This window comes from Kogia breviceps, chromosome 7 (genome assembly GCF_026419965.1).
Source record: "Kogia breviceps isolate mKogBre1 chromosome 7, mKogBre1 haplotype 1, whole genome shotgun sequence".
In the NCBI taxonomy this organism is placed as follows: domain Eukaryota; kingdom Metazoa; phylum Chordata; class Mammalia; order Artiodactyla; family Physeteridae; genus Kogia; species Kogia breviceps.
Genome location: NC_081316.1, coordinates 107,306,231 through 107,332,239, shown reverse-complemented (window position 1 = coordinate 107,332,239; position 26,009 = coordinate 107,306,231). Strand labels below are relative to the sequence as shown.

The 26,009-nt window shown below is 55.2% G+C and overlaps 2 protein-coding genes across 51 annotated transcripts in view; one reads left to right on the top strand and one right to left on the bottom strand.

Annotated features, from left to right (window-relative positions):
• Positions 1–6,847: 6,847 nt before the first annotated feature.
• On the top strand, positions 6,848–10,225 carry TREH (trehalase). The gene is given in 8 exon segments (XM_059070284.2): positions 6,848–6,948; positions 8,438–8,572; positions 8,574–8,658; positions 8,927–8,984; positions 8,987–9,013; positions 9,367–9,472; positions 9,712–9,772; positions 10,019–10,225. Coding segments are annotated over 8 exon segments (726 nt in total). The 3' UTR covers positions 10,172–10,225.
• Positions 10,226–10,452: 227 nt separating this feature from the next.
• Positions 10,453–26,009, bottom strand: part of PHLDB1 (pleckstrin homology like domain family B member 1) — a 45,207-nt gene continuing 29,650 nt past the window's right edge. For 11 of the 50 annotated variants that reach the window (XM_067039051.1, XM_067039037.1, XM_067039045.1 and 8 more), the window contains 13 exons: positions 25,736–25,909; positions 25,115–25,255; positions 23,582–23,722; positions 23,316–23,418; positions 22,779–22,823; positions 21,826–22,120; positions 21,642–21,732; positions 20,122–20,268; positions 18,146–18,262; positions 17,778–17,880; positions 12,858–12,943; positions 12,676–12,708; positions 10,453–11,894 (listed from right to left, as the gene is read on the bottom strand). In XM_067039051.1, coding sequence (XP_066895152.1) covers positions 11,754–11,894; positions 12,676–12,708; positions 12,858–12,943; positions 17,778–17,880; positions 18,146–18,262; positions 20,122–20,268; positions 21,642–21,732; positions 21,826–22,120; positions 22,779–22,823; positions 23,316–23,418; positions 23,582–23,722; positions 25,115–25,255; positions 25,736–25,909 — 1,617 coding nt within the window. In that variant the 3' untranslated portion in view covers positions 10,453–11,753. The remainder of the gene's footprint in view (positions 11,895–12,675; positions 12,709–12,857; positions 12,944–17,777; positions 17,881–18,145; positions 18,263–20,121; positions 20,269–21,641; positions 21,733–21,825; positions 22,121–22,778; positions 22,824–23,315; positions 23,419–23,581; positions 23,723–25,114; positions 25,256–25,735; positions 25,910–26,009) is intronic. The other 39 variants (XM_067039061.1, XM_067039067.1, XM_067039069.1 and 36 more) reach the window with 14 other exon arrangements.

Sequence of the window (26,009 nt, the reverse complement as noted above, 5' to 3'; positions counted from 1 at the left end):
TTGACAAATATAGGAAACAAGGGAAATATAGGAAACAGAAGAAAAGGTTAAAAAGAAAAAACCATGAGGAAATTAAGGAGCACAGGATAAGATGGTAAAAATAAGTTCACACAATGATAACACTTAAACTTGTAAGTTATGTGCTTCCCTGGTGGCGCAGTGGTTGAGAATCCGCCTGCAGATGCAGGGGACACAGGTTCGTGCCCCGGTCCGGGAAGATCCCACATGCCGCAGAGTGGCTGGGCCCGTGAGCCATGGCCACTGAGCCTGCGTGTCCGGAGCCTGTGCTCTGCAACGGGAGAGGCCACAGCAGTGAGAGGCCCGCGTACCACCAAAAAAAAAAAAAAAAAAAAAAAAAAAAAACTTGTAAGTTAAAAGATACAGATTCTCAGATTAGATCTATGTATTAACATGGTGGAATCTCAGAAACATACCAGCACCAAAAAAAAAAAAAAAAAAAGCTGCCAAATGATACAGTACAAATACCCTCCATATACAGTACATAAGATTTTGAAACATTCAGAGCAGTACAGGGGTTCCTGAAACAATTAAACATAGAATTACCATATAATCCAGCTGCACCATATGATCCAGCAATTCCACTTTTGTGTACATCTCCAAAAGAACTGAAAGCACATACTTGAACGGATACTTACACACCCACGTTCACTGCAGCATCATTCACAAAAGCCAAAAGGTGGAAAGAACCCAAATGTCCATCAAAGGATGAATGAATAAGGGAAACATGGTGTACATATGCAATGGAATATTATTCAGCCTTTAAAAGGAAAGAAGTTCTGACAACAACATTGAGGAAATATGTTGTTAAATCAATTCCTCTATGACATAGAGGAACCTTGATGATACTATGCTAAATGAGATAAATCAGACACAAAAGGACAAATATTCTACGACTCTATTTACACAAAGAACCATAAATTCAGAGAGATAGAAAGTACAATGGTGGTTTCCAGGAGTTGTGGGGCAGGATGGACTAGGGAAGTTATTGACTAATGAGCACAGAGTTTCAGTTTTGGAAGATTAAAAGTTTCTAGAGATTGGCAGTGGTGATGGTTACTCAACAAGGTGAATGTACTCAGTGCCCCTGAACAGTACAATAAAAAATGGTGAAAACATTAAACGGGAAATTTTATGTTATGTGTGTTTTACCACAATAAAAAATAGCATGCAAGGCAATACTACACGTAGTTTGTAGATATATACAGCAAAAGTATGAAGGCGTGCATGAGAGTGGGAAACTGCAAATTCAGGAGAGCAGCTACGCCTCTGAGGGTCAGGAATACAAGCGGGGACCTGTTATGTTTCAGTTCTAAAAACAAAATCTGAAGAAAATAAGACAGTCAGTTGGTAGGCATATGCATGTTTCTTACCATTACACTCTAAGCTTTTCAATACACTTTGAGTTTCCTGTAACCTGAAGGACAAGGTACCAGAAATGCGTGCTAAGGAGGAGTTGCGACACAGCCCCATCCCCTCTTTGGAGATTCAACCCTAAGAATAGACTCCTCCCTCCTCGTGTCCAGAGCAGCCTCCACTGATTTGCCAAGTGTGGAGCAGAGCCTGGATCTTTTTTTTTAAATTGAAGTATAGTTGATTTACAATGCTGTGCCAATCTCCACTGTATTGCAAAGTGACTCATAGACATATATACATTCTTTTTTAAATATTCTTTTCCATTATGGTTTATCCCAGGAGATTGGATATAGTTCCTTGTGCTGTACAGTAGGACCTTGTTGTTTACCCATGCTGAATGTAATAGCTTGCATCTACCAACCCCAAATTCCCAGTTCAACCCTCTCCCTCCCTCCCTCCCCCTTGGTAACCACAAGTCCAATCTCTATGTCTGTGAGTCTGTTTCTGTTTTGTAGATAGTTTCCTTTGTTCCATATTTTAGATTCCACATATAAGTGATATCATCTGGTATTTGTCTTTCTCTTTCTGACTTACTTCACTTAGTATGATAATCTCTAGTTGCATCCATGTTGCTACAAATGGCATTATTTTGTTCTTTTTTATGGCTGAGTAGTATTCCATTATATATATGTACCACATCTTCTTTATCCATTCATCTGTCAATGAACATTTAGCTTGTTTCCTTGTTTTGGCTATTGTGAATAGTGCTGCTATGAATATAGGAGTGCATGTATCTTTTTGAATTATAGTTTTGTCTGGGTATATGCCCAGGAGTGGGATTGCTGGATCATATGGTAATTCTATTTTTAGTTTTCTGAGGAACCTCCATACTGTCTTCCATAGTGGTTGCACCCACTTACATTCTCACCAACAGTGCAGGAGGGTTCCCCTTCCTCCACACCCTCTCCAGCATTTGTTATTTGTAGACTTCTTTTTGATGGTGGCCATTCTGACCGGTGTGAGGTGGTACCTCACTGTAGTTTTGATTTGCATTTCTCTAATAATTAGTGATGTTGAGCATCTTTTTTCATGTGCCTACTGGCCATCTGTATGTCTTCTTTGGTAGAGCCTGGAATCATCGACGTCAGAAGATCCTTCCAGGCCCATCCTCTCCAGGCTGACCAAACCACGTCCTTCTTGCAAAAAACCCCAGGAGTGGAGGGGCAGAGAGATGGTCTGAGGAATGGAGCTATTAACAAGCCATGCACCTGGACTGTGGGTGTTGCAGGCAGCCTTCTGTAGGGAATCTGGAAGCTTTCCAGTCCCGGGTCTCCACTGCCCCGTGCTGAGCTGCAGGCTGCTGTGGGTGGCTGGCTCTGAGCAGCCTCTCTTGCCCCACTTCACTCCACCCAGACCGTGGCGAGGCCCCCAGGACGGTCCTCTTCTGTTGCCTGGAGGCTGCTCTTTGCTTGTCGGACCACCAGTTATTCTTGGAATAACGCTCAGCTGGGCGTCTGCTACCCTCCCTCCAGCTGCAGATTTGTGTCATACAAGACACAAATCTCAGAGCAGGAGGGTCTGGAAGGACAGCCTCGTGGTGAGTGGCTGACAAGGAGGTCCTCCCGGGGAGCCCTGACGGTACCTGAACCGAGCCCTCGGGAACGCTGTCATCCAAGTGGAGTGAGGCCTGCGAGGAGGCGTGGAGGGACCCGTCCTGCTCCAGCTCCTCAGCTGCTGGAATGGACTCAACTAGGGCATCTCTACCCACTAACAAAGCAGCCGCTGCCCTTGGCTGACTCTCTGTGTACCTGAAACACACCACGTCTAATTCTTACAACAAGCCTCCAGGAGAGAAAACAGTCCCAACTTCACAAGTGAGGACACTGAGGCTCAAAGAGATCACCTGACTCGCCTGTACTCGTGGAGACCGTGTATGACTGAGACTGCCCCCAGAGGCAGGCATGGCCCCGCGGTCCTGGGAGCTGAGCGGGGCTGCAGGTCACAGGCTCGGGGCTTGGGCCTGAGCCCCGAGTCCCCACACGTATGAGCAGTACAGACTGAGGAAGGTGCGTGGGCCGTGACAGACAATGGCAGGCGACTCAGTGCAGCCTGTTAGAGGAGAGCTTGCTCCTTGCCTGCCCTTTCATTTGTTTTTTTTTTTAACTTCTCACCACAATAGAAACTGCTGATCTGCAGGTGTGCAGCTATTCTAAGAGAATGAATGGCTCATGTTAGATTCCACGGACGGCACGGGGCCTGCCCGCCCCTGCCCTGCCCCTCGCAGGCGCCATCATGCTCTGGCTCTTCAGGCTGCTGCGGCCGTCTGGCCTCCCCTCGTGTCCAAATGAGCCAAACCAAGCCGGTTGACGGACCCTGAAAATTTCAAATGATTTTATAAAGAACTAGGGTGCAAAACAGGAACGTCCATAAAATATGTATGACAGTTGAACAGATCATTGTAGAGCCAACACCTGGTAATGGATCATGAAGTAGAACATCACCAGCACCCCAGGAGCTGCAAATGTCACTTTCCATCTACAGTCACACACCATCCTGGCTTCACCGCCATGAGGATGCCAGGAGCTGTTGGCACAAGTGCTGATGAGGACTCTGGGGCTGTGGAGTCTGTTTCCAAAGCTGTGAGGACGGTGAGCCAGGCACCTGATCCAGCTAGATGGAGCGATCTGCCTCTCACACCCAGAGCCGGACTGAGGTTAGGCCAGGTGGGAAGAATCACTGCCACATTGCTGGGACATTAGGACACTATGCTGGGAATGAAGGAAAATGTACTGACCAGAAGGCCTCAGAAGAAGGACCTGCCAGAGACTCCATTCAGCCAACAGGGACAGAAATCTGAACACTAGTGGCTTAAACAACTAAGGGGTTTGTTTTTCTCATATAAGGGGAGACCAGGGCTGTGTGACTCACGGTACCATCGAGGGGCCAGTCTCTCTATCTTTCTGCTCTGCCATCTCAAGCCTGTGGTTTTCAGCCTTGGGTTCATTGCTTTGTGGTTGCAAGGTGGCTTCTGCAGATCCAAGCACTTCATCTGTGCTCAAGGCAAGAAGGAGGGGGAAGGGCAAAGGGCCAAGAGCAAAGCCGGCTGAGTCTTTCCCCTCCTAAGGAGTTTTCCCAGGAGCCTCTTCCAGTGGCTTTCACTTATAGGCGTCAGAACTGGGTCCCCAGCTAACCCTGACTGCAGGGGATCCTGGGAAATCAACTTTTAAAAAAGCTGGTCACATTGCTAACCCTGAGAATAGACATTGAGGAGGAAACCAGTAGTTCTTCCTCAAAGAAATACTTTGGGTCAAGGCAAGGAGACCCCTCCCTCTCCTACTCACCCCCATCCCTGCCAGCTACCTTCTAAGGATGGGGGGTCCAGCAGGTCTTTTACTGAGTCAGGGTGTGAGTGCGGGCCAGAGCTGACTTACTGAGGACTAAGAGAAGGCTGGGCTGCCTCTCGGGGTCCCCCTCTCAGTCCTTCCCCCACACAGCTGATTTCACAGCTTCACCACGAAACCAAAGCTGAATAAATATTTTAAAGTATTATTGAGGTCTTCCCTGGTGGCGCAGTGGTTGAGAGTCCGCCTGCCGATGCAGGGGACGCGGGTTCGTGCCCCGGTCCGGGAAGATCCCACATGCCGCGGAGCGGCTGGGCCCGTGAGCCATGCCCGCCGAGCCTGCGCGTCCGGAGCCTGTGCTCCGCAACGGGAGAGGCCACAACAGTGAGAGGCCCGCGTACCGCAAAAAAAAAAAAAAAAAAAAAAAAGTATTATTGAATATTTTTCCCACCAGTGACACATCTGCTTGTAAATGTGCTAAGAAAGGCTAGGCAGAGAAGCTAAGTGGTGAGACTTGGGTGAGAACATCTAAGAAAGTCGGGGCACAGACACCCTGAGGCAGGGGGAGCTGTGTCCTTGTGGGCTGAGGCCCAATCCAGATCCAGAAAAAGGACGAACAGAGCATTATATTTATCGACCATCCGTAGTTAGCCTGTAGATTTTTTCCAAGCATGACAATATTATTTTTCCTTTTTGATTTGTAAGAGATCTTTACATATTAAGGATCTCAATATGAACAGAGTATCTCACTGTAAAGGGCACCACGTGACTAGGAGTCAGTACCCAGGCTGAGGGCTCATTCACGGGTGGGGCGCTGGACACTGTGGGGAGAAGGGGGCCCTGCAGTGGGGTCAGGTCTCCTCCTCCCCACTCCCCACTTGTACACAGGCATCACTCCTAGATGTACATTCAGAATTTGGGACATTGAGACACTTAAAAATTGGGATACTTCACGTAAAAATATGGATCTCTGCCTACGTTAAAAAGTTGGAAGATCTAGCAAACAAGGACCCCACGTTCCCTTACATCAGCCAACTTCTGCAGCGGAGACCCCAGTTACACAAGAATGTGCTTCCCGGTCACCCCAGATCCCACCAAGCATCTTCCCCCTTGCATGGTTAGTTTCCTTATTCTCAACTACGTCCCACAACTGCGTCCTGGAATTTGAGTTTGCAACCCCTAACGGCCAGCAAAGCCTTCAACTGACATACAGATTACCTGGAACGGCAGGGGGGCTGCCCAGGAGCCCACAGCCCCTAATGGCTTCAATCAGGGGCTCCTGGGAGCCAGTTCTGATTGAAATCCTCCCATGGAGATTTACAAACATTGCTAACGCCATTAATTACAGGGCCTGGGTGGGAGAAAGGGTGTGCGACTTGAGTTGAGGTCACCTGGGAGCCTGTGAATTTTGCTGATCCTGGGCTGTGGCCCTGGAACTCCTGGCTGGGCAGGGAGATGCCCAGTCTCCTGGGTGTGGTGGGAACCCATGTTCTCACGGGGAGAGGAAGCCACCACGGTGGGTGAGATGAGAACAAGAGGTTGGGCATCCTGGGTGGGCAGAGGTGGCTACAGGCAGCTGCTGCAGGCTGGTGCCTGGCCCAGATGCATCCTCTACGCCCTTTCTGCAAAAATTGCTGTCGTGTGCAGAAATGTGCAAAGTCTGAGAGTGGGTGCTCAGAAGTCCCCCCACCATGTGTGCGCAGGCAGCCCTTGAGTCTCAGCCCCAGCCCCAGCCATGTACATCTTTCAGGCAACTGAGGGTTTTTAAAAAGAGGTGTTTTTGATCTACAGGTGGCTGTGGTTTGAGCAGGGTGGTGGGAGGGGACCTGAGGCACTCTTGTCTTGCTCCAGGCCTGGCCAGGGAGCGGGGCCCGCCTGGCAGGAAGGGACAGTGCTGTGGTGTGCAGGCTGGTGGCCAAGCTGCAAAGGAGCAAGTGTCACAGGGTCTGCCCTCCCACTGCTGGCCCCTCCTCTCCTGCTGCCGGGACAGAGCTCTCCCACGTCTCCCCTCAGAGCAGCCCCCATCCCCAGCCTCAGCGGTGTTCTGCCTGTTCCCTTTGCCCTCTGGGGTGTCTCCTGCCCCAGGGATGGCCCCAAACAGGGCCTGTACCAGTAGGAGAGGCAGGTGCACGATGGGGCACTCTGACCGATATGACACAGCCCCCGGAGCCCAGATTGGCACCGCTTTCCTGGGAACACAGGCCCCCATGCCCTCAGGATCACCATCTGAGAGGTGGGGCTACATCACTGGTGCTCCTGGCAAGAGGACGAGAGGGGGCCTGGCACTGAGAGGCTCTAGACCCGCCGTGACCACGCAGGAGGCCGAGCCTCGCTGGCTCAGCTGCCCTGGGGCCCACAGCGCTGGACCGCCCGGGGCTATCAGATCACTAACTGAGAGGTGGGACTAAGTCACCCACCCTCCCGCCCAGGGGAGTCCTGACACTCAGAGCAGACACACAAGAGATTGAGAGGCTGGCCGGCTACGCCCTCACCTGGGTCCCCTGTAAAGGATATAATATCAACTCAGGATTCAGGACGTAGCTCTTTCCCCCCCGGAGCTCACAGAGATGCTCCTGTTCTTAGTCCAAAAGTCCAACTCCAAGGCCAGGGTCTCAATGTTGTCCCCGGGGTGGAGCCAAGCACCACCTCCCTCCAGGCACCCTTCCCGAGCCCCGTCCTGGGAGGTCTCAGGAACGGGGATGCAGGGCAGCACGGGGAGGGGTGCCCACCATAGGAAGGCGGTTCTGCAGCATGCGCTTCAGCATCTGGGGCATCTCAGAGAGGAACAGACCCTCCATCAGCCAGTAGGAGTCCCTGAGGGTAGGACAGCTCAGGCATCACACCACCCCACTCGGGACGCCCCACGGGCCCCGGGCTCCCCCCGTGCACCCCCCGCTCCCTGCCCCGAAGCCTCCGGCCGCTCCCCAGTAGTAGAACTCAACAAAGCGCCCACCGGGCACAATGAAGGGGTGTCTTGAGTAGATCAGAGAGAACTGCTCAGGGTGGCTGAGGACCTCTGGCCTCACCTGGAGTCAGGGGAGAGAGCACAGGGAGCCTGGGACCCACGTGGAGTGGGGTCTGGAGGAGAGGCTGGGAAGCTGGAGGCCCTGGCAGCTGTGGGCTTTGGAGCCAGGCAGCCTGGGCTTGGGTTCCAGATCTGGGGCTACTCAGCCATGTGGCCTTGGTCAAGGCCTGGGCCGTGGGGAGTCTGGTCTGCTGGTCCGCACATGCTGGCCTCTGGCATCCCAGCAAGAGCACGACGGCGTGCAGGAGCCTGGACCACTCAGCCCAGTGCCTAGCTGGGGGGTGGACCATTTCCTTCGGCTCCCAGCGCCCCCCGAATCTCAGCTGCCACTGTGAAGCCAGGCCCAGAGGATCAGGACCCCCCAGTTCTGGTCCAGGTGTGGATGAAACCCCAGCACCTTTCCCCAGTGAGGCCGATGTGGACGGACATGGCCAAGGGAGAGCACAGCAGGACCAGAGTGGGGGTTGCTGTGTCCACATCAGGTGTTTTCTCTCTTCATCCCCTTCCAGTTCTACACACGTGAAGTGGTTTTAGTGGGAGAGAGGTCAGCCTGTCAGGGAGTTGGAGGGGAGGAGCGGATGGGGCTCGGGGTTGCTCCCACTGGGTGAGGGGCTGGTGAGGAAGTGGCCTCCCCCTCAGTTCTTTCTAGAGAGTCCTGTAGGGCCTGAGTAGGGGCTCTGGTTACTCCTAAACCCAGTGCCACCTGGGAGAAGGACTCCCAAGCTGTGAGGTACTAAAATTTGCAGAAACCAAGATAGGCCGCGCTGAAGGCTGGCCTGTGAGACAAGGAGGAAGGTGGCTGGTTCAAGTATGGCCTTCAGCGTAAAAGATCTGGAAGTTTACCCCATTTACCACACTCCTCTCTGCGCCGGCTTCTCTGACCCGGGCAACGTGGACAAGGCTCTGAAATACCTGGAGGCAAGGGGGCAGCAGGGCAGGCTGCTACACTGGGGGCAGGGCCACCTACTCACTCCCTGACTCTGACCTGTGACCTCTGGCAAGTGGCAGCCACACCCCACTCCGCCCAGGGCCTTAGCCTACGGGTCCCACTTCTGCCACCAGGGGGCAGCTGTGAGCCAAAGAAGAGAAGGCCGCCAAAGGGGACATCTGGCTTCAGGAGGGCCCAGCCTCTTGGCTCCCTGTCCAGCCCCCACCTACACTCATGGTAACGTCTGGAACCTTCTAGGACAGCCGGATCCTCACCTACCAGAAGACAGGCCAGCAGTGGGACTTCCCCAATGCCTGGGCCCCCTGCAGGACCTGCTCATCAGAGGTGAGGAGGCAGGGATGGGGCCTCTCCCAGGGCCTCAGCCCACAGGGGTAGAGGGTCCGCCTGCCTGGTTCTGGGGAGGCGTGAACAAATGAGGCAGAGGCCCTTCTCTGGCTCCTCTGCTCTCTCAGCCTCTCATTCAGCAAACACTTACACCTACCTCCACCTGTCAGGGGAATCGGCCCTCCTCTCTCCGCACCCAGGCCTGGATCGGGAGCAGGTTGGTCCCCGGCTCCAGGAGGGAGGTGTTAGCGCCCAGGCCTCTTTCCCTCCTTGAGGAGAATAAGGCTCAGGCCTCTGATCCCCCTGGGATGGGGGCTCTGGAGATTCAGGGTCCTGCCTGGGTTGGGGTCCAGGTCTGGTCAAGTCTCCTTCAGCCAGGGCCCAGGAAGTGGCTTTCCAGCTGGCCCAGAATTGGATCCGAACCAACTGTGACATCTACTCCAAAAAGTCAGCCATGTAAGCCCAGTCCCTCGGGGTCCTCCTCCCCACCGTGAGACGGAGGGTTCGTCAGGCTGTGCAAAGCCCAGGCCCACACAGCTGGGGACAGTGGCGGCACCTGGCGGCCACTCTTGGGCACTGCAGGGGTCAGAGCTGCTGGCCAGAACAGCTTCTCCCTAAGGGGCTCCCATTTGTGGCTTCCCTAGAGGCCTGGCGTTGCGGGGCTGGGATAGGGCCTGACCTTAGACCCCGTCCTCTTGTCCCCAGTATGATGTCAGCAACGGCGGACCACCAGGTGGTGGAGGGGAGTATGAAGTTCAGGTGAGCGGGCCACATCCTCCAGGGAACTTCGGGGCTCTGCTGTCGCTGCAACTGACCATGACCTCCCCTCTCCGGGCCTCAGTTTTTTTCCATGGAGGTGGGTCCCAGGGAGGAGCCTGCCTGGTGCTCCCTGGTACCCCTGGGGCTCTGCAGGGCCAGAGCCTCTAGGTGGGGATCCCATACCCCATAAAAGGACTTGGGGGCCTTCCCCAGAGATCTTGCCCCGCTGACCTTACCTCTCTCCAGGAGGGGTTTGGCTGGACCAATGGTGTGGTCCTGATGCTCCTGGACCGCTATGGTGACCGGCTGAGCTCGGGGACCCACACAGCTTTCCTGGAGCCCCACTGCCTTGCAGCTGCCCTTCTGCTTAGCCTCCCGCTCAGCCTCCTGCCTCAGTGACGGGCCTTCACTCCTTCATCTGGCTCCAGCTCCTGCCAATTAAACCTCCACATGAGTCCCTGCCTTCTCCTGCCTCTTGATCCTCTACCCCTGAAGAGCCCACCCCCAGGCCGGTCCTTGGTCATAGTGGAGTGGGGGCAGGGTAGGGACCTGAAGGTCACAGTTGGGCCCTGGGTCCCTGGAACATCTAATAAGGTAGAAATGCTGCATTGTGGGGAGACCTAGCTTTCCTACCCCACGTATCCCAACCCCATGTCCCCCACCACCAGGCCTCCCAAAGACATAGTCCAAATGCTTTATTGTTCTGCTGAGATGCTTACAAATACTGAAAAACATCCAGCCTGGACCCAGCAACCACGGCCCAGGACTGGGAAGGGGGACAGGGAGGTGGGCGCAGTGTTAAGGCGGAAAGGGCTGAGCACAGACAGCTGGAGGCCTGGTCCTCTGCTGTCCATTTCATCCCCCTTCCGAGGCTGCGGGGGGGGGGCAACCAGACCTCAGGGCCCCCCCGCTGCTTCCTCTCCTGCTCAGGACTTCCATCGGGAGAATCTGAACAGCCCTCTGTCTGTCAGAGACTCAGCCTTATAACAGAACCCCAAGGACAGCCCTTCTAGCTTCTTCTCCCATCCAATGGCTCCTCCTCTGGTCTCTAGTTGCCAGCTTCACCCCTTCTGGCTCTAGGCAAGGCACGAGTGGAAGGGGGAGGGCTGGACAGGGGAGCCGGCAGGCTGTGTTATCAGGGCCTGGAGGCGCAGGCAGGGGGCAGGGAGAAGGTGTGCAGCCCCTTCCCCCCAGCAGGAGATGCCCAAGGGCCTGGGCTGGAGAGATGACGGCACATACCCTCAGACGGGCCCACCGCTGAAGCAGTGGGCTGAGCCACGGAGCCACAGCAGTTAGTATGTAACCATGGCGATGAAGCCGTCACTGTGGTGACCATGGTGATGGGTCTGTAAAAAGGTGATAGGGCTGGGACCTCAAGGCTGACACTTTCGGTCTCTGGCCCTTCAGCAAATAAAAAATATAGACGCAGGACAACAATGGGGTAGAGCGGGGTTTGAGAAGTACACCGCCTGAGCTGTTACCCCACTCTGAATGTGGCTCTGCTCAGCCCCCAAGGCCCCTGCAAAGGGGGCTGAGGCAAGAGGGGATCTTTGGCAGCTTCTGGTACCATAATTTGTCCTTTACAAAAGAGAACACAGGCTGGGGAGCACAGGTGCCAGGTCAGAGTGGAGGGGCCCCTCTGTGACAGCTCCTCAGCCTGGCTGGGCCTGGGGCAGGACCCTGAAGGGTTATTGCAAGTTCTGGGCTCCCAGGAGGCAGCAAAGCCCCCCTCCCCAACTTTTATCTCCCGGCTGGTTCTTTAGGGGGCCGGAGCTCAGAAACTCACAGGACGAGCTCCTTACAGAACATTATGAAGTCACTTCTTGTACAAAACCCCACTCATGCTCTGCCCTCCAGGGCCTCTGGGAGCACTTGTGTGATGCCTGAGGCCCAGGGCGTGACTGTCTCCGGGGGCGAGCGGAGCAGCAGGCAGTTGGGCATGGGTCCTGGGCCGGCCTGAGGGTCCACGAGGCCCATTCGGTCAGTTCATGAACTGGGTGTAGCCCTCCGCCCCGGTGACGATGACATCCATCCAGATGCGCATGGCCTCTGCGGACGGGGCCACCATGTAGTACAGCCGGTCGTGGGTCTTCACACAGAAGGTGAGGGCCGGGTTTGGGCTCTGGCGAGGGAGAGAGGAAGGTCTAAGCTAGGGCCCACCCCCGAAGGCCAGGAGCATCTTGCACCTGCCTTGCCGTCTGCCCTTCCTCTCTCTGACTCCAGGACACCGTGGAGCTCGAGGCTGAGTCCTAAATAGGCCCAGAGCCCAATCCCCACCACCGGGTGGGCCCCAAGCTGAGCCGGTCCCCTCCTCTCAGCTGGGCAGTCCTTGGACCCTGGCAGGGACAGACGCTGCCAGGTGGGGGCACTGTTCCTTGGTACCCACAGGCACAAAAGGGAAAGACTCAGTCTCAAAAGGCTGTTCCAGTGAGGACCAGAGTCTCTTCTTGGCAAAAGAGGAACAGATGGAAAAAGCTACAAGTGGGATGCTGGGCCCCAGGACCCCAGAAGGGCAGAGATCAGGGATGGAGTGGGCATCTGAGGCTTGGCGGGAGGGAGGCTGACCTGCATGAAGGCAGATGGTCCCAGCCTCAAGCATCTCCTGTTTACCAATCCTATTGACCAGATCTAGTCTCTGAGGGCCCCCTACTCCCCTTGTAGCCACCCCTTCTGCACTGCCCACCCTCACGGAGGGAGACATCCTACCATCATCTCAGGATTGGGAGGCAAGCAAGCGTACTCACGCCCACCGGGGCTTCCTGCTCTCTGCAACCCACCTGGCTCCCCCCTCAGGCCTGGGGGAAGGGCGGGTGCTTAGGGGAGAGTCAAGGGTCAGGGGCGAGAAGGGTACGGGAGGCATTAATGTGCAGTAGTTCTGGTTACAGGTATATGGGGAGGGGTACCTCAGTCACCATAGTGAAGCTGAAAAACCTCTTCTGGGAAGGGGAGAGGGAGAGAGGAAGAGAAAGTTTACAAAGAGAACAAGAGATGGGTCCAAGCCTCTGAAGAGGGCAGGCTGGAGACCTTTGCTCACAGAGCACTGCTGGGCCCACCCCTTCCCCAGGGCTGTCTCTCTGCCCCTCACCTTGGCTGCGCTGCGCAGGTGGTCATAGTACACTTCCTCGATGGCCTGGAAATAGATGACCCCTTTCAGCTTCGTCTCATGCTTGTCTGCAAAGGAATAAGGGCCAGGCTCGTGGACATGGAGCGTCCTCACGTGGGAAATGGAGTGATTCCCAGGACTCCAAAACAGAGCCCAGCAGGGAGCCCGGAACACATGGTCAGTGTTCAGCCTCACTCAGAATTATAGAGAATGCAAATTAGAACTCCACTGAGATACCACTTTTAACCTATCAGAACGGCAAAAATGTACCCAAAATACACAGCACACTTTTGGTAAGTCTGTGGAAAAACAGGCGGTGTAATAAATCTGACAGGTGGGAGTATAAATTGGTAAACCCTTAGGAATGGTTTGGCTGCATCTACCAAAGTTAGAAAGGTGTTTGCCCCTCGAGCCCATTTTTACACTTAACGAAAATTTATCTTACACATGTACAAAATAACAAATTTACAAGCTTCACCATAGCAGTACGAATAGTCATGAAAGATTAGAAACAAGCCAAGTAGCCATCAAGTGGAGATGGCTAAGTAAATCAGAGTGTGCCACATGATGGAATACATCTAGCTGTTCAATAGAATGACAGAGAAATATCTGATATAGATACAGATTCAGAAATAAATCTAAGGACCTCCCTGGTGGCACAGTGGTCCGGGAAGATCCCACATGCCACGAAGCAACTAAGCCCATGCGCCACAACTACTGAGCCTGCACTCTAGGGCCCGTGTGCCACAACTACTGAGCCCACGTGCTGGAACTACTAAAACCCACACAGCTGGAGCCCACGCTTTGCAATGAGAGAAGCCACCACAATGAGACGCCCGCACACTGCAACGAAGAGTAGTCCCTGCTCACCACAAGAGAAAGCCCACTCACAGCAACAAAGACCCAATGCAGCCAAAAAATAAATAAAAGTAAAAAAAAAAAAAAAATTTAAGAAAAAAAAATAATCCGCCTGCCAACGCAGGGGACGCGGGTTCGAGCCCTGGTCTCTGGTCCAGGAAGAACCCAGATGCCGCGGAGCAACTAAGCCCATGCGCCACAACTACTGAGCCTGAGCTCTAGAGCCTGCGAGCCACAACTACCGAAGCCCACACGCCTAGAGCCCGTGCTCCGCAACAAGAAGCCACCGCAATGAGAAGCCCGCGTACTGCAACGAGTAGCCCCCGCTCGGTGCAACTAGAGCCACGTGCAGCAACGAAGACCCAATGCAGCCAAAAGTAATTAATTTTTAAAAAAAGAAATTTATAAAATATGCCCAGATATCAATATCTAGATACAGATATATTTGAGATAGAAAGATCTCTAAGATACGTTAGCAGGAAAACAAGGACTGTATTGGGTGCTACCTTTTGTGTAAGAAAAGAGGCAAGAATACATGTTTGCATTTGTTTATATTCCCCTAAAGATCTTCTAGAAGGAGACACAAGAGATTTAGAGGTGGTTACCTGTAGTGAGACGGAGCGTAATGCTCAATTTAAAACTGTTTATGTGTTTTGAGTTTTGAATTATATGAATGCATTTATCTATTTAACTCCAACAGTAAAAAATGGAAGGAAGCACATAGCATCTGGAGGTAGGGGTGGCGGGAAGGAGGTGGGCAAACTCGCAGAGCAGATGACCGCTCAGGTGGCAGGGACGGGGCGCTGGCAGGGGAAAGCACAGGGCCCGGGCCATCCCATCTTGGGGCAGACACCGAGCAGGCACCTCAACTGACGTCCTGGGCACTGAGCCCAAGTCACAAAGGAAAGGCCACAAGATCACTAACTCAGACTGCGATGGCTGGTACCTTCCCCCACCCCCAGTGTCATTTCAGGCCCAGATCATTGCTACAGCCTCCTAATGTGCCCCTGCCCCGCGCCCTGCCCCTCCACTCGCTGGCCCTGATGCCAAGGGGGGAGCTTCCGGAAGCAAATCGAATCCTGCTGCCTCGGCTCACAAGCGTCTCTGCCAGTTCCTTCACTGGAAGCTGCTGCCTCCTTGGCTTGGCAAAGGTCCCTGACAGGCCCGTGCCAACGCGCCCCTCTGGCCTTGCCTCACATCCCTCCCCTGCACCAACCGCAAGTTCTCTCCGGCCAGGCTGAGCTTCTCACGGTCCCCCAACAGTACATTCCTGCCGACACTGGAATGGTCTCCAGCCCATTCCCTTGGCAAACTCCTATGTCATCTTCAAGACCCATTGCAATCGTCACCACTGGCGTGCACCGTTGTGCTCTCCCGTGCCCCTACAGCACGGATGTTCCTCTGTACAGATCTCACAGTGCTGAATCTGAACCCTTCTTTACCTGTTCGTAGGTCTAGCTCTCCAACACTGACTGCTATGTCCTAGCACACGGCAGGTGCTCAATCAATGTTGAATAAATGAGTCCGAGGCACTGGGATCCAAAGAAGTCAGAGACCCTTCTCTTAGGAGCCCACAATTCGGGGTAAAGGAAAGCAGACACACAGCCACTTATCAGCTGTGTGACTTGGGCATGGTTAGAACTCCAAGAGAACGCCTATAGGTCACTGGCAGTCACGAGTGTTAAGTGAGAGAACACACTCCGACTGTTCAGCACAGTGTCTGGCACAATACACGTGGCATCTGTCATGACGTCATCATGCCCCAGGGCTGGTACCACATGGCAGGGGGATCCTGTATAACACAGGAGTTAACAGCGGAGGGCAGGAACCGCTCCCAGTGAGGTGGGACCGGGAAAGGCTTCACAGAGGTGGTTTCTGATCCGGACACTGTAGAATGGAAGGGTTTCATGGAGTAGGTGGGAGGAGGGTCCAGACAAGGGCAGGGAGGATGTCAGCTTCAAGGAGCAGGCCAGGCACACCCAGGGCCCTGATCCAGCCACAGGCCCGCCTCCACCCGGCACTTCCTCCTCGGAACAGGGACCCAGCCCCATCCTGGCCCCTGGGCCTGGCCTTCCCCCCAGCCTCTGTTCTCTCCCATCTCTTCCTTGACTGGGAAGAGTGACACATTCCTGCCTCTGCTTCCTTGCCTCCCACCTACGCTTGATGGATCGTGTGCAATGTGGCTCCCACCCCGCTACGTGGTGGAAACCATTCTCTCGTCAAGATCCAACCCCTGAATCAAATGGTCTCTGGGTCCACGTTACTCTTGGCCTTTCTGCAGCATCCGTCGTCGCTGGTGACACCCCCTGCTTGCACGTGTCTGCTCCCTTGGCTGGCTTCCTTCTCCGTTTCCGCCCTGCCCTCCCCCTCCCCCATCTGATTGGGTCTCCTTTTGTTTCATAGACATTAAGGAAGGTCACACACGCCAAGCACCAGCCCAGCACCTGGCATGTGGCTTCCTGCCTCCTGCCCCTTTCGCTTTGCTGGTGCCTCCTTCTCCTCCTTCTCCTCCTTCCTCACAAGTGTGGACCTGCCCCAGAGTGCAGCTCTGTTTCCTCCCTCTTCTCTGCTCTAAAGTCTAATTGCCCAAGATCAGTCTCAGCTCTGCCTCTTAGCAGCTGAGAGACCTTGGGCAAGTTACTTAACCTCTCTGTGCCTGATTTTCCTCATCTGTAAAATGAGTGTAAAAACAGTGCTTCCCTCACAAGATCACTGTGAAGATTAAATGAGATGAGGCACGTAGAGTGCTTAGCACGGCATGTGGCTCATACAAGTGTTCAGTAAGTATGATCTGCTATCATTAGTGTTATCGTTATTATTATTGTTCCAGCAGCTTCAACTTTCACTCTGCCTCTAACCCTGACCTTTCTCGTAACCCTAGATGCCCCAGGGGCACTTCAACCTCACCGTGCTAAGATGGAGTTGTCCTCCCGGGCCTGTTCCTCTCAATCCTGACAAAGTCCCTTCCCAGCCTAGGTGGAAACAGGGGGACACACGTGTCTCAGCCTCCCCGTACGCAGGGCCCAGGTGGTCAGGGAGGGCTTCTCGGAAGGGATGGCACTTGGTTGGGGACCAGGTCAGGGGGGAAGCAGGGTGCTCCAGGCCTGCGCGACTCCAGCACCAAACCCTCCAGCCCTCTCCTTCCAGGCTCCCAGCAGGACCGCTCCTCCCGGCTTTGTGGTTGGGTGGGGCCGGGTGACTGGCTGAACAGACCCACTAGTGACTTGGGGACAGACCCCAGCTGGGGCGTTTAATGCCAGTGCCAACCCAATCAGGCTTTTCTTTACCCTCTGCCACTGCAACCAGCAACGTTCTAGAAAGGCATGCTCTGAAGCAAAGAGAACACTGACACAGAGCGGAGCCCCGCCAACTCACGACATACATGGACACATACCAGAAGTAAGTAGGAAAACGCGGGTTTTGAGCCACTGGGATCTTAGGACAGGTCGCTCTCACAGCGCAGCCTAGCCTGTCCTGACTAGGATATGATACAGCATCCCACGCTCCACGTGGGAACTGTCCAGAGGGAATTCCAGGGATAGGAAACTAAGCTGGAGGCTGGGTGCAGAGGGCTGAAGGAGCAGGATGGGCCAGGGGGCTGTCCTCAGGGCTGCGCTGAGCGTCCCGGGCACTGCTCAGCTGCTTGTGCTGGTGCCTTTGCAGGAACTTGCCCGAGGGGGGATCCAGAGGACTCCGTGTGCCCACAGCATCTGGGGTCCCCTACAGCACTCCCACCATTCTTCGTTCACTATCTGCCTCCCTGACAAAAGGCTCCAAGGGAGAGAGAGCTGTGGCCACCTTGCTTATCACCAGAGCCTAAAATAGTGCCTGGCACTTATTAGATGCTCAGTAATACTGCTGAAAAAATGAATGAGTGAACAAATCAATGGAGGTGAACCAGGTATACTCTCTACGTTTTCAGGGAGGGGAGGACAAGACCCAGCTCAAGCCCCTGGGCCCCACTTGGAAGCTTCCAGAAGACCCGCTGTCTTGGGTGACAGAGCCCAGGGGTCCTGGCTCTGGGGCAGTCTTGGGAGAACTCACCCACATAATAGGAAAGGGTGCGCTTGAGTCGATCGAAGACAAACCAGCGCTTCTTCCATGATTTAATCTTGCCACCCATCTTGACCAAGTAGCCACGGCAGACCTGGTGGGATGCAGGGGTGAAAAAAGACCCAAATGTGCAGCCCCTAAACTTTTACTCCCTGAGCAGCAATGTCGGTGCCATCGCCTGTGCCTGTGTTCATGGGAGGGCTGTCCCCAACATCTCTTCAGGCCAGTACACCTGGTCCTGGGACAGAGACCTCTGGTGTTAGGGCAGGAACTGAGGCCACTATTCCGAGGACCCAGGAGGTGCCTCTGAACATGGGGTCTCCACCACGACACCCACCCTGTGCCCCGGGGCCCTGTACCTTGCTGCTGAGCACCACATGCAGGCAGGTATCCACACCGTGGCCTGAGGACTCAATGTGGGTCTTCAGGTCAAAGTCCTCCTTCCGGATCGGCAGGTAGCGGGTCAGGGGTCGTGCCTGGGAGCAGAGGGTAGGATCAGTAGGGGGCCCCCCTCTTCCCCTGTCATTCCTTTGCCCGGGCCCCTTGGCTTCAGTCCCGAACCCCTGAAAGCCTGCCATCACTCCCTCCCCACCCTCCTGGCTGTCACTCTGGTCTCATGGGGCTTTGGCCAAAGCAGGGACCTGACACGCCTGTGCTGACTCCACCCAGGTCTGGGCAAACTGCTGAACGGCTCTACACCTCAGTTTCCCAGACACAGCTGTCCTGGTCCTGTCCCTGCCCCTCCTCTCCCTCCTGGGCTGAATGGTACAAAGCAAAGGACCAGATGTGAACATGCTCTTGAAAGAAAAGCCCAATAAGAAGCCTGGTCTCTGACTTCCTGTGGGGGCCTTGTTTGGGTCACAGTCCCTCTCTGGGCCTCTGTCTCCTTATATGTAAACAAGGGCTTTGAACTAGAGGATCTCTAAGGTCTGTTCCACCTCAAAATTTCTGTACTTAACTAGAATTCTCAGTCAACTGGAATTTTTTCTCCTCTTTATTTCGAGGAAGAACGTTAGAATGACATGAAAAGGAAACATCACAAATTATTTAAAGAAGAAACAGGGACTTCCCTGGTGGCACAGTGGTTAGGAATCTGCCTGCCAATGCCAGGGACATGGGTTCGAGCCCTGGCCCAGGAGGATCCCACACGCTGTGGAGCAGCTAAGCCCCTGTGCCACAACTGCTGAGCAACCCCCGCTCGCCACAACTAGAGAAAGCCCGCACACAGCAACAAAGACCCAATGCAGCCAAAAATAAATAAATAAAAATAAATTTATTTAAAAAAAAAAAAAGGGACAAAACGCTCAACTTCCCAGAGGTGCCCCAAAGATGAGCTGATTCCAGGGGCTGGTGGCCCCTGCAGCCATTCCTGAGCCCCAGTGCAGGGGGCTAGAGAAGAGAGTCCCAAAGAGACCAGACAGAGACAGGAAAGGGGAACTAGGCATTTAGCAAAAGATTCCAAACACAGAGATCAAAGTCACAGTTTCTTAATTATTTCTAAATTCCTGAGCCAACCTACCCCTTAGAATTCATGTTGCAGCATCATTAGGAAATCATGGAGCTATGATCACCAGTCACTGCTGGGAAGGACCTCCATGCTGAGGAGGCCTATGGAAACCCCCAGAGGAAGGGACAACCTGTCTGAATCTCACAGGTTCTCCCAGGGGCCCAGGGTCTGGGATCAGACACGCAAGTCGATTTCCCTGCCCAACCTAATTTCTCCCTCTCCCTTCAACTGCTCTGCTCAAGTCTCCTGTATAAGGAAAAAGCCCAGGGTTGGCTTTTATGTAAGGATGGATTCTTGTCCCAAGGAGAAACTAGTACATTCTCTTTTGGAGATGTAAACCGAAAATCAGAGTGAGACCAGCTGCTGGTGGTGGGGCCTGGAGCCAAAAGGTCTGGTGGAGTGAGGCTAGGACAGCCACAAAGCACCAGGAGCAGGAGGGCATCAGGGACCGGGAAGGAGGTGCAGCGCAGTTAGAATTCTGCTTGTGCAATCCTTTCTGTTTTGTTTTGTTTTGTTTTGTTTTGCTATATGCGGGCCTCTCACTGTTGTGGCCTCTCCCGTTGAGGAGCACAGGCTCCGGACGCGCAGGCTCAGCGGCCATGGCTCACGGCTCACGGGCACAGCCGCTCCGCGGCATGTGGGATCTTCCCGGACCGGGGCACGAGCCCGCGTCCCCTGCATCGGCAGGCGGACTCTCAACCACTGCGCCACCAGGGAAGCCCGTGCAATCCTTTCTGGAGAGAACAGGCTCTACAGCCCAACAGGGGTAGTACCCTGGGATATCCCGACCCCTCGTCAGCTCTACCCTTAAGCCCATCACCCACTCACCTGCGAGAACTGCTTCTCCCGCATCTTGACCTCCTTCTCCACGAGCTGATGCCTCCGGGCGCTCTCGCCCTGCAGCCTCCGTTCCACCTGCTCCCGCCGCCTCCGTTCCTCCTCCAGGGCCTGCCGCCTCAGCTCCATCTCCCGCTCCTGTCCCCAAAGCCAGGGCTCAGTGCCCACCACTGCCCTCTTCCCCCCCAAGTCCCCGCCACCCCTCCTCAGGCCTGGGCAGAGCCACAGGAGGCACCCACCTCAGAGGGCAGCCTGGCATGAGGGGCCGTCATTCTCCAAGCCCACCCTCTCTAAGGACTGACAAGGGTAAATGCCTTAAAGTGAGACCAACCTGGCTTCAAATCCTGGCTCTACCATCACTATGAGCTCTGGATCCTGACAAACTGCCTAAGCCTCAGTTGCCTCATCTGTAAAATGGGGCCAAGAGTGCCTACTCCTGGGATTGTAGCGAAAGTTAAATGAGATCATGTGAGCAAATGCCCATCACTAACTCTGGCAGGAAGGAAGCACTCAATAAGAAATGGGCCTTTTATAATTTTATCTGAATTCCTAGGACATGGATTTTCTAAACAACCTAATCAATAAGTGAAGGCCCTCTGAAACTCCAAATGAGAAACATTTATAGTTGAACTTCAGATTTTATGGGGAAAAAAATGAACTTATGAAAGCCATTATCAAAAGATTTTAAGTCATTACAACAAATCATTAAATACAGAGCATGTGGGTGATGTTTTGTATGTCTTCATCAATGATAACAACCTTCATATTATTAACTCCCATCTGTCATTTCTTTCCAGCTCAAAACTTAGCAGAACCTCCTTTTTCTCCATTTGTCAAGAGATGTTTGTAAATCTGCCCTCCTCTGAAGTAAATAAGACTAAGAGGCCTTCTTTTCTGGTTGATCTCCTGCTCCCCGGGTCCCACTCTTAACTCCAGACATGCAGAGTGCCCGGATGATAGAGACAGACGAGCTTCTGCAGATTCTCTATTTCACCTCCCCCCCAGGCACAGTTTCCTCAGCCTGGCTGTGCCCACGATGAACCCCTGGCCCCTCTGCTGTGTCCCAGTCCCATCGGTAGGCAACATGAGGCTGCCGCAGCCAATACCTCTGCTCTGGCTTGGACATCTGCCTTCTCTCTGTCCCCATACTTCAACCCCAGTTCCTAGCCATCCCCAAGAGGAGTGACCTGGCACTCAGGTAGACAGGAATCAAAATTTCTGTGGTGGCCAAACGTCCACAAAAGTGAACACACAAAGACTGGAAGCTCCCATACGGGAAATTCACGGTTGGACACTGGGTGCTGCCTCCCCTTTCCCTAAGAGCTGTGAAACCGGTCATCTCGCCAAGCCTCCACATCCTCCACTTGAAGAACACAGGCTTTGAAAACACTCTTCCTCAAGGGACTGCTGCGAGGACAATGTGGGTGAAGGGGCCTGGGGAAGAGCGGAGGCCCTTGGCGGGGCCCCGCGCCTTCCCCCTGCCCAACCCCCGTGGCCCAGATCTGCCTCACCCTTGACTCCATGAGCCGGCTCTTCTCTGCATGAGCTTCTTTCAGCATCTTCTCCATTTCTTCCGTCTTCCCCACATCCAGGCCACTGGCACTGGGGAGGCAAGGGGAGGAGGCACACGGTGGAGGCGGTGGCCCTGGTGTGGGCAGGACGGCGGCCGTCGGGTGGGGGCCGGGGAGCAGGTACCTGGACATGGTGTCCGGGGAGCAGGCTGAGTTGCCCCCCGTGGAGATGCTGGTCTCCATGCTGTCTGAGCTCTCCAGGCTCAGCGTGTCGTAGGCGTGCTCGCCCTCCTCTCCTCGCTCCCCGGCCGCCGGCAGGTGGTGCAGGATGGAGGGATGTGGGAGCGGCGGGAAGCCCGAGGGCCCGACCGGGAAGGGCGCGGCCCCATGCAGGGCGTCCCACTGGCACTGCGCCTCGGCCGCCGCCTGCTGCCTCAGCTCAGCCAAGCGCCGCCGCTGCTCCTCGATCACCTGCTGCCCTGCAGGAGCGACAGGAGGAGTCATGGTGGGCGCCCCACCTCCCCAGGGAGGACGCTGGCAGCATCGCAGACGGAGGGAGGGGGTGAGCGGGGAGAAGGTAACACGGGGCAGCCCCCTTGCCCGCCACCAGCTTCCCTGAAGCACCCCCAGCTCCAGGTCCAGCTGCCCTGGAGACGCTTCGTCACTTGCACACCTGGCCACAGCCATGCAGCCTGACTTCAGTGCTCCCACTGTGTACTGAGCCCACACGCGGCACCGAACCTGCCCAGGTGGGGCCCCGGCAGCACGACGGCCAGGTGGCTCCAGCTCACAACCATGGCCTGAATAGGTGGGCAGGGCACATGCACCCACTCTGCTGCTGGGGAAGGGTGAAGGAATAGGTGCTGGGAGCCCCATGAGCGCCCACATCAATGCAGACCCCGCGGCGATGCAGAAGCAGGAGTGCCAGTGGCAGGAAAGGAGGGAAGGCAGATGAGGCGGAGCCCAGCTGAGGCAGGAGAGAGCTCAGCTGGAGGGGTGAGGTCAGCCCAACACCCCAACCCAACTCAGCCTGGAAGTCTGCCTGCGGGCAGTGGGGGCCTGGGCAGAATACATCATGCGGATGCCCGGGCAGGGGCTGCCTGGCCAAAGCAATGCCCTCAATGACCAACGCTCTACCTGCTGGGTCGTCAGTTGGGAGGGGCTCAGCAGGAAGCGACTCGACTGGTAGGGGGGCCCCGGGTAGAGACACAGAGGGGACAAGAAGGGAGAAAGGTACTGACTTGGACTTTCAAAACAAACAAAACGCACACACACGAGCAACCAGGACTCCTGGGTCCCTAGAGCCAATATCTTAGGGAAGCATTTGTGGAGGTCATCAAGTCCAACCCCCTGCCTCCAGACAGGATAACGTCTATCTCTACTCAGGTCAACAAGCATTTCCCTTATTTGCTGTGGTCTCTAGGAAAGATCTCACAGCCACCCCCTGACCCCTGCCCCGCCAACCCTTAGTCCCCTGCCCTTAGTCTTTTGATAAATAACCAGGAATCTCTTCTTTAGGTATCTAATCCAAATCCTTTTTGCTCTTGCCTAGATCCCAATTAAAGGAAAAACATCCTGGGAAAGGCGTAGGCATGGATGAGGTAGGGTGGAGAGTGCGTGGCAGATGTCCAGGGCCCCCAGGAGAGCAGGTGGGCTGGCGTTGCAGCCACTCACCCTTCTGCTGGAGGGCCAGCTGGCGCTTGGTCTCAATGTCCTGCAGCGTGGCTGCCAGGTTGCGAGGAAGGCTGCTTGTGCCATTCTGGGCGAGTAGAGTGCTCTGTGGAGGGAAACGGAGCATTGGGAGCCCCCGAGGCTCAGAAGGCACCTCCCCCCACCCTCAAGGCTCTCATGGGTGGCTGTGACCTCTCTCCAGTGTGGCTGTCTCCATCCCCCACCATCACCACCCTGCCACGCACACAGCCCTCCCACTGTCCTCAGACCTTTGGGGAGGGGCTACGGCCCAAGGTAGCCACGCTGAGCTGGGAGGAGGAGGAGGAAGAGCCAGAGGAAGAGGGGAGGGGGCCACTGCGGGTCCGGGGCAAGGGGCTAGTGGCCTCACCATCCATCTTGGAGCGGTAAACCTGGAGGGAAGAGACACTGTCTGGTATCTCCGGCTCCCCCACTGGCCACCACCCCCAAGGCATCTAGGCTGGCCGTGATCCAAGGTACTGCCCCAGCTCCCGAGGCCTCTGTCTCTAGCTGACAACAGCACTGAGCCTCCTGGGCCAGCCCAATGGACAGATGTTATTGGCAGCTGCCAAGCCTCCTTCCCAGGCTGCTCCTCCTTGGGCCAATCCCTGGTCCAACCCTGCAACTTAGAAAGGACCTTGTAAATCAACCCATGTGAGGAGTTAACACCAACGGGCAGAGCTGTACAGGAGACTGACTGGAGGCCGGGGCTCCCTCCGGTCCCAGCTCTGCTGCCAAGGGGCTGTGACCTTGGGCCACGTACCTCCCCACTCTGGGCCTTGGCTTCCTTATCTGCAAAAGGAGGGGGTAGGGCTAGACTAAATAATCGCCAAGCTCCCTCACACCACTAATGTTTGGTGAATATGGTCTTTGGAGTCAAGAACCCTGGCCCTCAGCGTAGCCTCTGCTACTTCCTAGTTGTGTGACCTCGGAGAGATTACTTATCTTCTCTCTGGGCCCCAGTGTTTGATCTGTAAAACGAGAGTTATCGTTATCTACCTCAAAGGCCTGTGGTAATGATTAAATGAATCAAAACACGTAAAAATCTCAAACCAGCTGGGCACAAAATAGAAACGTCACACAAACAACTCCCAAAGGAAACACGGAATTTTAGCTGAGACCACAGTCTTAGAGGTGCAATGTCTTCACTCAAAGAATGAGGCACTGGGGGGTAGGGGGACTCAGGCCCTACAGTCGGTCAGTGGAGCGACACGTTGGGAAGAAGACTGCCCGCATACTCTTCCCCCACCCCGTGGCCAGCAGCTTGCTGCAGGCTCGAGCAGGGCCGTGCCCCAGTGGCAACTCTGAGGAGTCTTGGGCGTGTCCTCAGAGCACTTCAGAGCCTTTGTCCCCTTCTGTCCTGCCTCCAAGTGCCACCCCTGGGGAGACCAGGACAACAAAATACTGGCAACTCTCCTAGGACACACAAGTTCCAGAGACAACAGACTCAAGAGTGCGTCAGGCCAAGACCGAGTGAGAAGCTCTAGGGGTGAGGGCTACCGAGGACAGCACGAGGCACTGCTGCTCCCAAGCCTCCTTCTGTTGGACAGCCAAGCACGCCGCCCTCAGACTCAGGAGGCTGGTCCTCCACACCCGGAGTGCCAGGATGGCTGCCCAAGAGGAGACCCTCACTCCCCTCTCAGGGTCCAGAGGCCCCTGTTGCCCCGGCTGGATTAACCCCCCACCACCTAAGGCAGCACTGTGGGGTTGATGGATGGGCAAGAGGTCCCCAGAGCAGAGAGGAGCGGGGCCTGGAGAGGGGTGGGCAGGGAAGGAGGGGTTACCTGCAGCTGACGGGAAGCTTTGGCGGGCAGAGGCGGGGGGGAGGAACGAGGGGAGGCTGCAGCGGGGCCGGTCCCCACCCCGGCCATCAGCTCCTGGTACCACTGCGCTAAGTCTACAGCGGGGAGCAGCAGCTTCTCCATCTGGACGGGGCACGGGGAGGAGGACAGGGGCCAGGAGGGGGAGGATGGAGAGGAAAGGTCAAGGAAAGGCCAAGGAGTGAGGGGAAAGGACAGGGGAGGAAAAAGGAAGAAAAGGGCAAAGAAAGGGGAAGGTTGGAGGAAGGGTAGAGGAAGGCCATTATCAGGGAAACAGTCAAGAAGGGAAGGGAAAATAGGAACGAAGGAAGGGAGAAAGGAGAGCATAAAGAGAAGAAAACACAGTGAGAAAACAGTTGCCGTGAACATGCTAAGGGCAAAGAGAAACAGGGCACAACTCCCAGACCACAGACACGTGCTATGCCAACCACGATGCCAGCCAGCTGGAGCCCCCCCACCGGCAGGCAGAGCTCCCCCCCGGGGGCCGGCTGAGGGCTGAGACGCCACTGCGCACGGACAAAGCACACACAGACAGAGCCACGCCACTAGTGGGCTGCGGGTGGCAGGAACACACAGACCACCAACCTGGGCTGAAGGCGGGATAGAAGCGAAGGAGGAAGAAGAGGGCAGCGCGGGAAGAAGGCAGGTGGTGGGAACCAGGTCCTGGGAGGCAGGGGCCCAGGGAGGCAGGCCTGGCGAGGGTGCTGCGGGCACAGGCGAGGTGCCCCACATGGCCTTTAGCTGCTCAAGCGTCACGTACTTGGGGGAAGGCCAGACACAGGAGGGAATACAAGAGGTTAATGGGACAGGAACCCAAGAGATGGCCCTGCCCACGGGCAAGGGAAGGGTAAGAGTAGGA